Raw genomic sequence first — 13,503 nt, 5'->3', positions numbered from 1 at the left:
ATATATCTATCTCCTATCTATCTATCTATCTATCTATCTATCTATCTATCTCCTATCTATCTATCTATCTATCTATCTATCTCCTATCTATCTATCTATCTATCTATCTATCTATCTATCTATCTCCTATCTATCTATCTATCTATCTATCTATCTTCTATCTATCTATCTATCTATCTATCTATCTCCTATCTATCTATCTATCTATCTATCTATCTATCTATCTATCTATCTCCTATCTATCTATCTATCTATCTATCTCCTATCTATCTCTTACCTATCTATCTATCTATCTATTTGTCTATCTATCTATCTATCTATCTATCTATCTTCTATCTATCTATCTATCTATCTATCTATCTATCTATCTCCTATCTATCTATCTATCTATCTATCTATCTATCTATCTATCTATCTATCTATCTCCTATCTATCTATCTTACACATTCTTTAGGGGTTAACATGTGTCCATAATAGAACAGCTCAGGTATTATTGTTGGGGGAAGTCCTCGCTTTCATGTACGTCAAAGCCATAGATAAAAGGAGCCTGAGACGTCAAGAGAGCAGTCTTGTTATCTGAAGTGCCGTCATTGTTGTACATTACAGCTGTGACCTTACTGTGCATTGTATAGAAGCCTTGAAACATCAGTCTTAAGAACGCTGCCTTTTATAGGGTGGCGGTGCATCTATCTATCTATCTATCTATCTATCTATCTATCTATCTATCTATCTCCTATCTATCTATCTATCATCTATCTATCTATCTATCTATCTATCTATCTCCTATCTATCTATCTATCTATCTATCTATCTATCTATCTATCTCCTATCTATCTATCTATCTATCTATCTATCTATCATCTATCTATCTATCTATCTATCTATCTATCTATCTCCTATCTATCTATCTATCTATCTATCTATCTATCTATCATCTATCTATCTATCTATCTATCTATCTTCTATCTATCTATCTATCTATCTATCTATCTCCTATCTATCTATCTATCTATCTATCTATCTATCTATCTATCTATCTATCATCTATCTATCATCTATCTATCTATCTATCTATCTATCTATCTATCTATCTATCTATCAATCATCTATCTATCATCTATCTATCTATCTATCTATCTATCTCCTATCTATCTATCTATCTATCTATCTATCTATCTCCTGTATATTTATCTATCTATCTATCTATCTATCTATCTATCTATCATCTATCTATCTATCTATCTATCTATCTCCTATCTATCTATCTCCTATCTATCTATCTATCTATCTATCTATCGATCTATCTCCTATCTATCTATCTATCTATCTATCTCCTGTATATTTATCTATCTATCTATCTATCTATCTATCTATCTATCTATCATCTATCTATCTATCTATCTATCTATCTATCTCCTATCTATCTCTCTCCTATCTATCTATCTATCTATCTATCTCCTATCTATCTATCTATCTATCTATCTATCATCTATCTATCTATCTATCTATCTATCTATCTATCTATCTATCTATCTATCTCCTATCTATCTCTCTCCTATCTATCTATCTATCTCCTATCTATCTATCCATCTCCTATCTATCTATCTATCTATCTATCTATCTATCATCTATCTATCTATCTATCTATCTATCTATCTATCTCCTATCTATCTCTCTCCTATCTATCTATCTATCTATCTATCTATCTCCTATCTATCTATCTATCTATCTATCTATCTATCTATCTATCTATCATCTATCTATCTATCTATCTATCTATCTATCTATCTCCTATCTATCTCTCTCCTATCTATCTATCTATCTATCTATCTATCTCATATCTATCAGGATATTGGAAGCCCTTCCTCCTCGGGATAAGCTCCTACAATTTTATAAAAAAAGTTGAAAATTTTTGCAAAAAAATCTCATACACCAAATTTCACTCCATGGAATAATCTATTGTGTAGTCAGTTTTCAGCCTCTCTTGGCATCTTCTACATCTCCAGGAGCTGCAGGATCTTCTCTTGGCCAAAATGAAGGAGCTGAACACCTTCCAAGAAACCAACGTATCCTTAAGGAATGAGCTGGATGCCCTGAAGTCCATGCTGGAGGAGGAGGAGCTTCAGTAAGTGGTACACCCAGAGCCAAGGACCACCTATAGGTGTCCATATATACCAGCTTTATGATTGTTGAAAATTTGGGCGTTTAAGTCTCATCACCAAGGCCACCCCTGACTAGCAGGGCTGAGACCCCCCGATAAAGAGCGGCCACATCTAATATGGAGGAACAAATACTTCCTTCAATTACACAGATTAATTTTCATGAGAATGGTGTAATGCTCCATGTAACCTGTGGCGGCGCTGCAGGGAAAGTGAACAGTTACTGATCACCGATGGTCCTAAACAGCAAAGTATCCTTTGAACAGCTTTATTACCATGGAAACTAATAAAAGAGACTGTGTAAAGTGGACCTCCCCTTTAATGGCCCAGTAGTAGTGTCTCGGGCTCTCTTACCGCTCCACTTTACCTATAGTTTATACTCTAGTCACTTCTAAAGCTGCTCTGCAGAATATCGCTGGATTCATAAACCACTGGAGTAGCTCCTACCTCAAGGCTGCCCCCTGCTGGTTCAGTGTCATTGGAAAGTCTGTAGATTACACAGATTTCCAGAGTTCCTGTGTGGCCTATGTAGGAGGCCAAGGTGTAAGGCCCCACGTTGCGGAAACGCTGCTTTTTGTTGTTGCTGTTGCAGATTTTGCTGCATTTTTTTATTTCTTTTTCAGCCAAACCTAGTTGTGACCACCGAAGTAATCGGAAATATGGAATGGGAAATATCTAGGAAGCCCCTAATACTTCTGCCCAATCCATTCTTAGTTTTGGCTCAAAGAAACAAAACAAAACAAAAAAAAAGCTGGGGCCTCGGCCTATATGTAAATTGTTTCATTTTGTTTACTTATGGGGTGCATAGATAGATAGGAGATAGATAGATAGATAGTTAGATAGATAGATAGATAGATAGATAGATAGATAGATAGATAGATAGGAGATAGATAGATAGATAGATAGATAGGAGATAGATAGATAGATAGATAGATAGATAGATAGATAGATAGGAGATAGATAGATAGATAGATAGATAGATAGATAGATAGATAGATAGGAGATAGATAGATAGATAGGAGATAGATAGGAGATAGATAGATAGATAGATAGATAGATAGATAGATAGATAGGAGATAGATAGATAGATAGATAGATAGATAGGAGATAGATAGATAGATAAATAGGAGATAGATAGATAGGAGATAGATAGATAGATAGATAGATAGATAGATAGGAGATAGATAGATAGGAGATAGATAGATAGATAGATAGGTAGATAGATAGGAGATAGATAGATAGGAGATAGATAGATAGATAGATAGATAGATAGATAGATAGATAGATAGATAGGAGATAGATAGATAGATAGGAGATAGATAGGAGATAGATAGATAGATAGATAGGAGATAGATAGATAGATAGGAGATAGATAGGAGATAGATAGATAGATAGATAGATAGATAGATAGGAGATAGATAGATAGATAGATAGATAGATAGGAGATAGATAGATAGATAAATAGGAGATAGATAGATAGGAGATAGATAGATAGATAGATAGATAGATAGATAGATAGATAGATAGATAGGAGATAGATAGATAGGAGATAGATAGATAGATAGGAGATAGATAGATAGGAGATAGATAGATAGATAGATAGATAGATAGATAGATAGGAGATAGATAGATAGATAGATAGATAGATAGGAGATAGATAGATAGATAGGAGATAGATAGATAGATAGATAGATAGATAGATAGATAGATAGATAGATAGGAGATAGATGATAGATCCATAGATCATTATTCGTCTGTATTCATGGTGTATGTTGAAAGCCTCTATCTTCTATGCAGGATGACTAGTAGCCCGCGGCGCCCTCTGCACACCCCATCGTCCTCCTCCTCCCACATATTAGGAGATCTTTTCCACTCACCCGCCTACACCCCGCTTCCTGATTACCACGGTGACCTTGTGCCCGGTTTAACCCCGTCAGATCCCAGTAGATTGTCCAGCAGTACGGCCACATCAGACGGGAATAATTTATCCAAAGAAGAAACACCTGGTAAGACTTCTGTGTCCATTTAGGGTCATTAACTGGGAAGACGGGAGTGGAAGTCGTCTAAATATCAGCAGTACAACATCGCCACCTAATGATCAGTTTATCATAAACTAGTCTCATCATTGCCCTTTTGCAAACTTTATTTTTTTTTAAGATCAACTTTTGGCAAAAGATGGTGGTAACCAAACTGAGACAGTGATCAGGCCAGCTACTGCACCTCTCCCCAGTGCCACCTCTACAGACCTTAGGAAACAACAAAGCTCTATAGCCTCCATGATGGAAGACGATGTGTGCCCTCAAGTAGTCACCAACACTGCGCCAATGACTGGTGGTGGCACCAAAGCAGCTGTATCCAGGTCAGTTCACTATCAGAACCTTCATCAATACTCTTTGCGGTATCTACGTTGTAATAAGTCCATTGTCCTTACCATCAAGGTCCCTCAGATGTCATCTCATCTGGTAGTAGGCCTGTGTAAGGAGAAAGGGTCTCCATGACATCAAAATAGGGCCCTTCCTGGTTTGGTTTATGACAGCTCCCCTCACCATCAACAAACTGGTCCAGCACTCCTGTTCCATCTCTTGGAGAGTGAGGTGGCATGACTCTCAGGTTGTTTCCTCTTCCTTGTTGAAGTACTTGTGAAGAGGCTTGAGCTGTGACCTCTTTACCACGGACCCCGTTGAATCTACACATGTTGTCTCCATGATATATCCACCCCTCCTTGATGGTGTAGCCATCCACTCCATGGATCCTCTCATGGTCATGTCAAGTCCATGTCCACCGTTCCATGCTTAGACTTGTCTTTGTCGTGGTGTCCTGGTTAGAAGATGCCACCATGATGAGAAGAGTATGACTCTAGTGATATCTTCATTGTATCTCCACCAACATCTCTCAAATGAAGCCCAGGTTATCGTCTATATAGTAGAACCATCTTTGTTCACAACCACGTCCTCCGCTCCATGCTTAGACTTGTCTTGTCGTGGTATCCTGGTTAGAAGATGCCACCATGATGAGAAGAGTATGACTCTAGTGATATCTCCGTTGTGCTTACCATCAACAGCTCTCAAATGAAGTCCAGGTTATCAACATTTTTTAAGTCCAGGTTTCCGACTATATAGTAGAACCGTCTTTGTTCACAACCAACATGGACAAAGATGGAGATCCAACCTGAGGGTCACACCACCAAGACAAAAAGAGGATGAAAGTAGTTATATCTCTTGTTCTTGGAGGAAATGATAGCAGCATGAATCAACGGTGGTCAGAGGCCTCGTTTTGGCCTCTTAGTCTCTTCTTCAGGTCTACAATAAATGAGTCAAAAAAATTGAAAACAATATCTCGATTAGAAACGGTAAATTCTGTGCAAGGAAGATGCTCCTTAACATTCTGTCAGTCTCTGTCTGGAAGGTTCCTGAACCTCCAGGTGTCTGTGCTCTTGAGTATACAGACAAATTGATATTTTTGTCTCCAGCAGCCCCGGGCACTACATACTTTTGCTTTTCTCAGACGTGTTGTGTGTCAGGATGTGCCGAGAGTGAAGTTACATAAACCAGACTTACTCAATAATTCAGCGTTAGAATTGTAATACTGAGCACCAGATACCAACACGATCACACTGAGTCATCGACATCTACCCACCACTGTACACTCGGGATTAGAAATCCCAAAAATAATAAAGGCCAATGTGCAGTGTCTCTTAGAAGGTCAATTGCTTGGGTGCGAATGACATGACTGACCCAAAGTAGGTGCACAAATTTCCAGATCTTGGTGTAAGAGTATAGTTGAGCGATCGGAAAAGATTGGATCCCACCTAAAAAAGATCGAAAATGGAATTCTGATCCCAAACGCTCAACTTACCTGCACAGATCTGCTGCCGCTGCCACGCCCCGTTCTTCTTGCTCCTCTTCTCTCTACTTCACATGCCTTCAGAGTGCCCTGTGCACCCCCGTCTCCCTAGACTAGTGTTAGAGATGCTGGGAGAAGGCAGGGCTTGTGGCTTAGGAGAGTATGGGAGGGGAGACATGAGTGATGCACTCACATCTCCCCGCTCACACTCTCCTAAGCCACAACAAGTCCTGCCTACTCCCATCATCTCTAACACTAGCCTAGGGAGGTGGGGGCGCGCACGACACTCTGAAGGTATGTGAATGAGAGAGGACCAGCCCGAGAAGAACGGAGAGCGGCAGCAGATCTGTGCAGTTAAGTGGACACCAGGGGGGCTAAGTAGTCAGGGGATTTTTTTTTTAATCACTACACAGCGTGGAGTCCAAAAATTGAAACAATTTTTGGACTCCATGCTGTGTAGTGAATAGGATCGTTTTTAAAATCCGATCTTCGATCAGTAAAAAAAATCCCATTGACTTGCATTAGGATCGGAATTGGGATCAGATGGAAAATGATCGGAAATCGGATTTTAAAAACGATTCCGAAATTTCAAGATCGGCTCAACCCCAAGTAAGAGCCATTTGAGGGCCAACAGGTACATAGGATCTCCATGTTCTCCACACCGCCACATACATTCTCTCCTATGTTTTTGAACCCTTCAGCGCCCTTGGAGATTTGGAAATCACAGAAGTTCACCCTGGTGGCCATTTTGTGAAAATTGCTAACCGATCCCTTGAGAGAGAAGAAGACATTGGAGGCTACATTCTGCAGCAAAATATTCTTGGACATCCTGTGGCTATTTACCGATTCCCACCGAAATCCAGAGTTTTGGCAAGCTGTGAAGTGACTGTAAGCAATGAGTAGGGGGGGCACAAAATATAATTGTCACCGAAAGGGAGTAGATAGCATGACTCGATAGTATGTGACTAGTTCATGTATGTCTTCGGACGTTGAGCGTAGAGTTGACCATACATAAAGTTGACCATAGTGCCTTGTTGGTTGCTAGAACTTGTCCGAATTTGGTGCAGATATTTTCTGTAAAGCTGGCTTGCCCTTTGCTCGGTGTCGGTGAATACGTCTTACCAGCTTAAAAGATTCTGTTGTCCTCTCCTGAAAAAGACTTGTTTAGTGGTCAGGTCTCGAAGAATAATTGTCAAGTCTTGAAGAAGAGTTCTTCAGTGTTCAGTTGTTAGATGTCAAAGAAGGCTTTTTCTACGGACTTACCTCGAAGTCCGAAGGCTTCTTCAGTGCTAATGTGTTGACTAGGAGTTGTTTTGTGGTCTTGAGGAAAGCATGTTCAATGATCAGGTCTTGAGGAGAAGTTTTTCAGTGGCCAGAAGATGGTCTTTTTAGTGGTCTAATCTTGGAGAAGACTTCTTCAGCGGTCTGATCTTGAAGGATTGTTCAGTAGTTTGGTCTGCAAGAGATGTTCCTGAGGTCGTATTATAGTGGCTTGAGACTCCTTGGAGAAATTTTGTGGGAACTACCTCCCATTTCTAGGACATGGACCTCAACTGTTCCTATCATGCTACCATATAGAATAGGTAGTCGGGCGTAGTTCCTTTTACCAAAATGGAAAGAACCAAGCTGGCCTTTCTTAGACATTGATGAGAGATTGTGATGCATGTGTGACTACCTGGATAGGATTGCAGAAGAGCTTTCAAGGAACCCCTCTTTTGGAGGTCCTGAAGGTGAGCAACATATACTCTAACCATATAAATAGTGACTGCTAGGGATGGGGTACATCAAAACATTGGCTGAGGCAAAAAGTACAAGGCTTGGAGGTTCCCCTAGGCCCTCAAGTTTGTGTAGGCCCTATAATCCGGCCCTGTTTGGTCACATCTTGTAGAAGCCTTGTTCAGTGGTTAAGATTTAATGAAGTTTTGTTCGATCTAGAGGTTTTTATAGATGGGTTTCAGTGGTGACATCTTGAATTATTTTTGACTGGTTGGTTGTTTTTTTAAGATCAAGGTCTTGAAGATCAACTATAGAAAGATCAAGTCTTGAGTTGTAAAGGGGTCTATTGCCATTAGTCTTCAACTTTTGATAGTTAGGCTTAACACATCTCCCTTTTGTAAGGTGACCATACATCTTAAGTTGGTGGAACCCAACCTCAGGACTGACCAACCAATCTATGTGTATAGGGGTGACCTGACTCTCAAATGATGGCATATCGAAATTTAACATCCTTTGATCTCATGAAAGTTTTGTTGGCTTCTCAAAAACTCCTCATGGTGAGGAGCCAATGCTAAAATGTGTGATACAAAAACAACCATGGTGTCATCTTTTCCATATCGATCCCAGGTTTGGGCGTCTGCTGCTGGTGTCCCTCATAAACCTCCCACCGATTTCCTGTGGAAAGAACAGAATAAATTTGTGACGGAACCAAAGTGCACAACAATCTTGTGTAACCCAAATGGACAAGTAAGATATTTCACGTTATATAGTGTAGATGGGTTTACGTGCCACAGCGACAGCCCATATGGTGAGACGGGGCGCTAGATGTTCATGGGACACCATGCAAAATTTCTAAGGTCCCCACCTTCCAAGTCCGATTTAGGATACCGATGTCTTCCTATGTAGCAAAGTAGCCATTGGGTCTCCTCAGGCAGTAGGGCCAAGGTGCGATGATGTTGGGTTGAGACTGGAAATTTTTTTTAGAACTTTTACTATTTTTGTAACTTTTTACATTTTTTACATTTTTGTATGTGTCTAGGCAGTGGCCTGGTTCACTCCTTTAAAGGAAAAATCCAAAAAATCCTTAGAAAGATACGAAACCTTCAGATCCGAACCCAAAGTCCCTTCATCAGAAATAATAAGTGAATTGAGTCAAGTGGACGTAGCAGCCACCAAGGACAGAAGAAGCCAGACGCCAAAGTCACCACCTGCTTATGGTAAACTGGAGAAAGTGCCACGTCTTCTAAGAAGGTAGACTCCTCCTCTTTGTCTCTTGAGCTGAGCTAGCGAAAGCGGTGCGAGAAGGTTTGCTCACATTTCTTCTGCATTCTGTAGAGAGAAGGTCCCACCCCTCGTCCTTCCAGCTACATCGAGTCCCTGGACACAGAGTACTGCATCTCCCACCCACCCAGACTTCAACCCGTCATTGGGAAGTGATGGAAATAGCTTGAGATCTCCAACTACTAAAACAGCGCCCTCTAAAGGTGAGGAAAACAAAAATTACCCTAACCCTGACCTGTAACGATGTTTGTCTAGATAGACAACCCCTTTGACCAAATTAGTCTAAAATGACCTTGTGTCCATATAAATCCGAGCAGAGGGGAGGAGGTTTCTGCTGCAGCAAGCTGCCCCCCCACCAGTGATAAAGCCCCTCCCCTTTCTCTAACCATATTTCATCACCTGCCTTAGCACTGGGTGAGGCACAATGTATGCCCCCTTCCTTTAACCAAACTGGGCAGCCTAAAAGGACCTTGTGTCTTTAGAAACCCTTTTAGAGGGGAGAGGTTCCTGCTGCAGCAGACGACCCACCAGTGACAAAGCCCCTCCCCTTTCTCCAGTAATTTTGCATCACCTGCTTTAGCACTGGGGAAGGGAAGGGGTATAATGTATGCCCCCTTCCTTTAGCCAAATTGGGCAGCCTAAAAGGACCTTGTGTCTTTAGAAACCCTTTCAGAGGGGAGAGGTTCCTGTTGGAGCAAGCTGCCCTCCCACCAGTGACAAAGCCCCTCCCCTTTCCTAATCATATTGCATCACCTGCTTTAGCCCTGGGGAAGGGAAGGGGTACAATGTATGCCCCCTTACTTTAGCCAAAAAGGGCAGCCTAAAAGGACCTTGTGTCTTTAGAAACCCTTTTAGAGGGGAGAGGTTCCTGCTGCAGCAAGCTGCCCTGCCACCAGTGACAAAGCCCCTCCCCTTTCTCCAGTCATATTGCATCACCTGCTTTAGCACTGGGGAAGGGAAGGGGTACAATGTGTGCCCGCTTACTTTAGCCAAATTGGACAGCCTAAAAGGACCTTGTGTCTTTAGAAACCCTTACAGAGGGGAGAGGATCCTGCTGCAGCAAGCTGCCCCCCACCAGTGACAAAGCCCCTCCCCTTTCCTAATCATATTGCATCACCTACTTTAGCACTGGGGAAGGGGTACAATGTATGCCCCCTTCCTTTAGCCAAATTGGGCAGCCTAAAAGGACCTTGTGTGTTTAGAAACCCTTTCAGAGGGAAGAGGTTCCTGCTGCAGCAAGCTGCCCTCCCACCAGTGACAAAGCCCCTCCCCTTTCTCCAGTCATATTGCATCACCTGCTTTAGCACTGGGGAAGGGAAGGGGTACAATGTATGCCCCCTTACTTTAGCCAAATTGGGCAGCCTAAAAGGACCTTGTGCCTTTAGAAACCCTTTCAGAGGGGAGAGGTTCCTGCTGCAGCAAGCTGCCCCCCCCCCACCAGTGACAAAGCCCCTCCCCTTTCCTAATCCTATTGCTTCACCCGGTTTAGCACTGGGGGCAGACATAATACACGCCTCCTTGGATTTTTTTTCCCTTCACACTATGATCTGGGCCCACTTATAATCCAGGAAGATGTGGACAATATGATGAATGTTAATGGGAGTGCGCCTCATTGTGTCCAGCAGATGTAATGACCACGGAGCTGAGCAATGGGAGAGATCCAAGAGGACACCAAAGGCGCAAGAACTACCGCGGGCCCATCCGATCAGCAGGGGTAAGATGGCAGATATTGGTGGTGGGTGTAGGCTGCATCCTATATGAGTGGTAGGAGACCTTTAACCCTTAACATACTGTAAGAATTGTAAATGGGCTATGGCTTGTCCCCTTATATGGGTATTCCAGGATTTATATATTGTATCATGTATTCACATTGATATGTGATTGGGATGGGTCTGATACCTGGAACCCGCACCGATCAGCTGAAAAGGCTGCAACGTTCGGTTGAGCACTGTGACCTCTTCACTGACTACTGAGCACAGCGCCCTACACTGTATAATGGCTGTGCATGGTATTGCAGCTCATCCCTATTCACTTCAGCCACATGCAGCTGATCGGTGGGAGTCCTGGATGACCAAGACTAAAAATAGGTCATCAATGTATATATTTTCATTAACCCCTTTAATACAACATTACAGTATAATGGAAGTGGGACTATTAGCATTGCAATTAAAGGGGCGGCCTTACATTAAATTCAGCAATGACATCACTGGGGTTCTGAATATGACCTGGAGCAATATCTGCATGGAGTTGTGAGTGGGCCGGTGCCTCGTGCACGTGGGTGTAATGTCCTGCAGGTTGTGTGCTCCGAGCTGTATCAGTATTTGGGGTTTACAGCAGGAAATAGTCCCATCGGGAGGCGCTGTTTGTGTTTGTGTTGTCTGACATCTCTGTGCACTAGGGGACAGCTTTATTTCTTATTTACATGGGCAGTAATAAGATCAGAATCCCAAGGATCGCAGTCACTATTACAGGCCTGACATCTAGTGTTCTCTGTTATCAGCCAGATCAGGCTGCCTGTAGTATTCTTCAATGGCATACATTTATAGCGCCCCCTATAGGCAAATGCCTTATAATTACAGTCTATGCAGATAAAAACTCAATCAGCAGCGATTTTATAAATGCCAACAGGGACATCTAGTGGTCAGATCTGAAATGTCCTCTCCAATAGTGAAAAGAGATGAGCAAAATGGTTCATAAAAAGTTGGGTTTGTTGTGAATTTTTAGGAGTGGCCAAACCTGAGATTTTTGAGGTTTCTCACCCATAAACCACTGCAAAGGGCCAGGGTAGGGGCTGATCCTCACCTCTCTCTCGAGTGTCCTGTCTTCGTTCAAGGCGTCCGGTCTTCACCCATGGAGTCTTGTGGCCTCTTCTCTGGCATCACATGCCCCCGAGTCACCACTGAGGCCAAATCCCTGGGGTGTGACATTGGAGAAGAGGATGCAAGAAGACCAAATGCTGGAAAGCTGACCATAGGCCCAGGTAGGTGAGGTGCACCAATATCATGATGGCGGATTGAAGCCTAGTCACGGGCCTCAGCGGTGATTTAGGGACGTGTGACATTGGAGAAGGTGCTGGAGCTGCCGAAGGGTGAGGACTGAACAATGGGAAAGAAGACCAAACACTCAAGAGAGGCGAGAATCTGTGTACTTTATTTTCTCCGTATTTGCCCTGGGCTTCCTCTTGATATACTCTATATATACTCTTGATATACTCTATATATACTCTTGATATACTCTATCCGGTTCGGACCAGCATTATCACCAAATATACAGAGCCCAGAGCGCCGCTTATTCCAGGTCTCATATGAAGTTCCTTTTATATTTGAGCTTTGAATAAAATACCAGAACTGCAGTAAAGACTGACACAAAGATAGAGCAGTACCCTAGATGATAGGAATGTAGTTCTGTGTCTCAGTGCCAATGTACATGCCATTCAGAGTCTGTAGAAAGCTGGGTGACCGGATAGCCTACGATATAACTGTATTCTGATCAGGAGGACGTCACTGTTAGATCTAATAAATATTTGTCTGTTCACACAACAGGCAAGAAAAGGAACTCTTAGACTTCTCCTTCCCGGGAGCTTCTCCCCGGTCTCTGAGCAGCACCGGGTAGGGTTGCGGTATTTGCAGTCAGTGCAGGACCTTCATTTCCAGCCTCCGATGCCACGTCCTCCTCCTCTCACGTCCTGGTGATGTGGATCCCATGGACAGGTTAGACTTGTTCCCCTGCGTGTTACTATTAGTAGCAGTTACTGACCCCCATGTATCATTAAGGCTCCATACTATACACAGGGGGCGGTCTAGGCTCCTCCCACTTCCTGTGACAGATATCGTCCACGGTAGATGTGATCCTGAGGTGCCATGTGGCAGGATAAGTCACGACGTGTTCCTCTTTCTCTTGCAGCCGAATTCCAGAGGGGTCCTGTATCTGGGATACTCATCGCCTGCCGGGTCCGTTCTCCAGAAATACTTCACCAACTCCTCTTATAACATCAGGCTCGCGAGCCAAGTATCTCTCGCCCCCGCAGTCCTGTCCAGCGTCTGATGATAGTACAACATGGAGGTTTATATGCCATTATACATTAGTTATGCCTTTTACCACCTGTGTCATTTCCAGTCCTTTTCAACCTTTCATAGTTGCCCCCCCACTGAATTTTTTCTCTAGCCCTCACCATTCCTGAGAAAAAAGTGCTATAAGTTTTGGTGCCTGCCTATAACTAGACTCCCTAATGTCTAGTGGGTGGAGTCAGGCAGGAGCAGGCCAGGGGGTGTGACTCAGAGCCCCAAATATGGGAAGACAATGTCAGGGCTCTGAGTCACGCCTCCTTGCCTGCTTCTGCCTGACACCACCCACTGGGCATTAGGGAGTCTAGTTATATATCAGACACCAAAACTATCAGCACTGATTGCTCAGAAACAATGGGGGGCCAAAGAGAAAATTACAACTTTGAAGGAAACAGTAAAGCAGATGTAAAGAACTTGAGTTGGTGATTAATTTCTTCAAA

General features: G+C 42.6%; 1 protein-coding gene across 2 annotated transcripts in view; it reads left to right on the top strand.

Annotated features, from left to right (window-relative positions):
* The window catches only part of LMNTD1 (lamin tail domain containing 1), a 51,462-nt gene extending 38,266 nt beyond the window's left edge, over positions 1–13,196 (top strand). Inside the window, exons 9-17 of one of the 2 annotated variants that reach the window (XM_075275347.1) lie at positions 2,007–2,125; positions 3,957–4,165; positions 4,317–4,518; positions 6,704–6,890; positions 8,346–8,465; positions 8,758–8,969; positions 9,054–9,202; positions 10,625–10,713; positions 12,903–13,196. In XM_075275347.1, coding sequence (XP_075131448.1) covers positions 2,007–2,125; positions 3,957–4,165; positions 4,317–4,518; positions 6,704–6,890; positions 8,346–8,465; positions 8,758–8,969; positions 9,054–9,202; positions 10,625–10,713; positions 12,903–13,043 — 1,428 coding nt within the window. In that variant the 3' untranslated portion in view covers positions 13,044–13,196. Of the gene's footprint in view, positions 1–2,006; positions 2,126–3,956; positions 4,166–4,316; positions 4,519–6,703; positions 6,891–8,345; positions 8,466–8,757; positions 8,970–9,053; positions 9,203–10,624; positions 10,714–12,541; positions 12,704–12,902 lie in introns of those variants that run through there. The other variant, XM_075275346.1, reaches the window with a different exon arrangement.
* Positions 13,197–13,503: the final 307 nt, after the last annotated feature.

This window comes from Leptodactylus fuscus, chromosome 5 (assembly GCF_031893055.1).
Source record: "Leptodactylus fuscus isolate aLepFus1 chromosome 5, aLepFus1.hap2, whole genome shotgun sequence".
NCBI classification, from domain to species: Eukaryota; Metazoa; Chordata; class Amphibia; order Anura; family Leptodactylidae; genus Leptodactylus; species Leptodactylus fuscus.
This window is presented reverse-complemented; position numbering and strand designations above follow the sequence as displayed.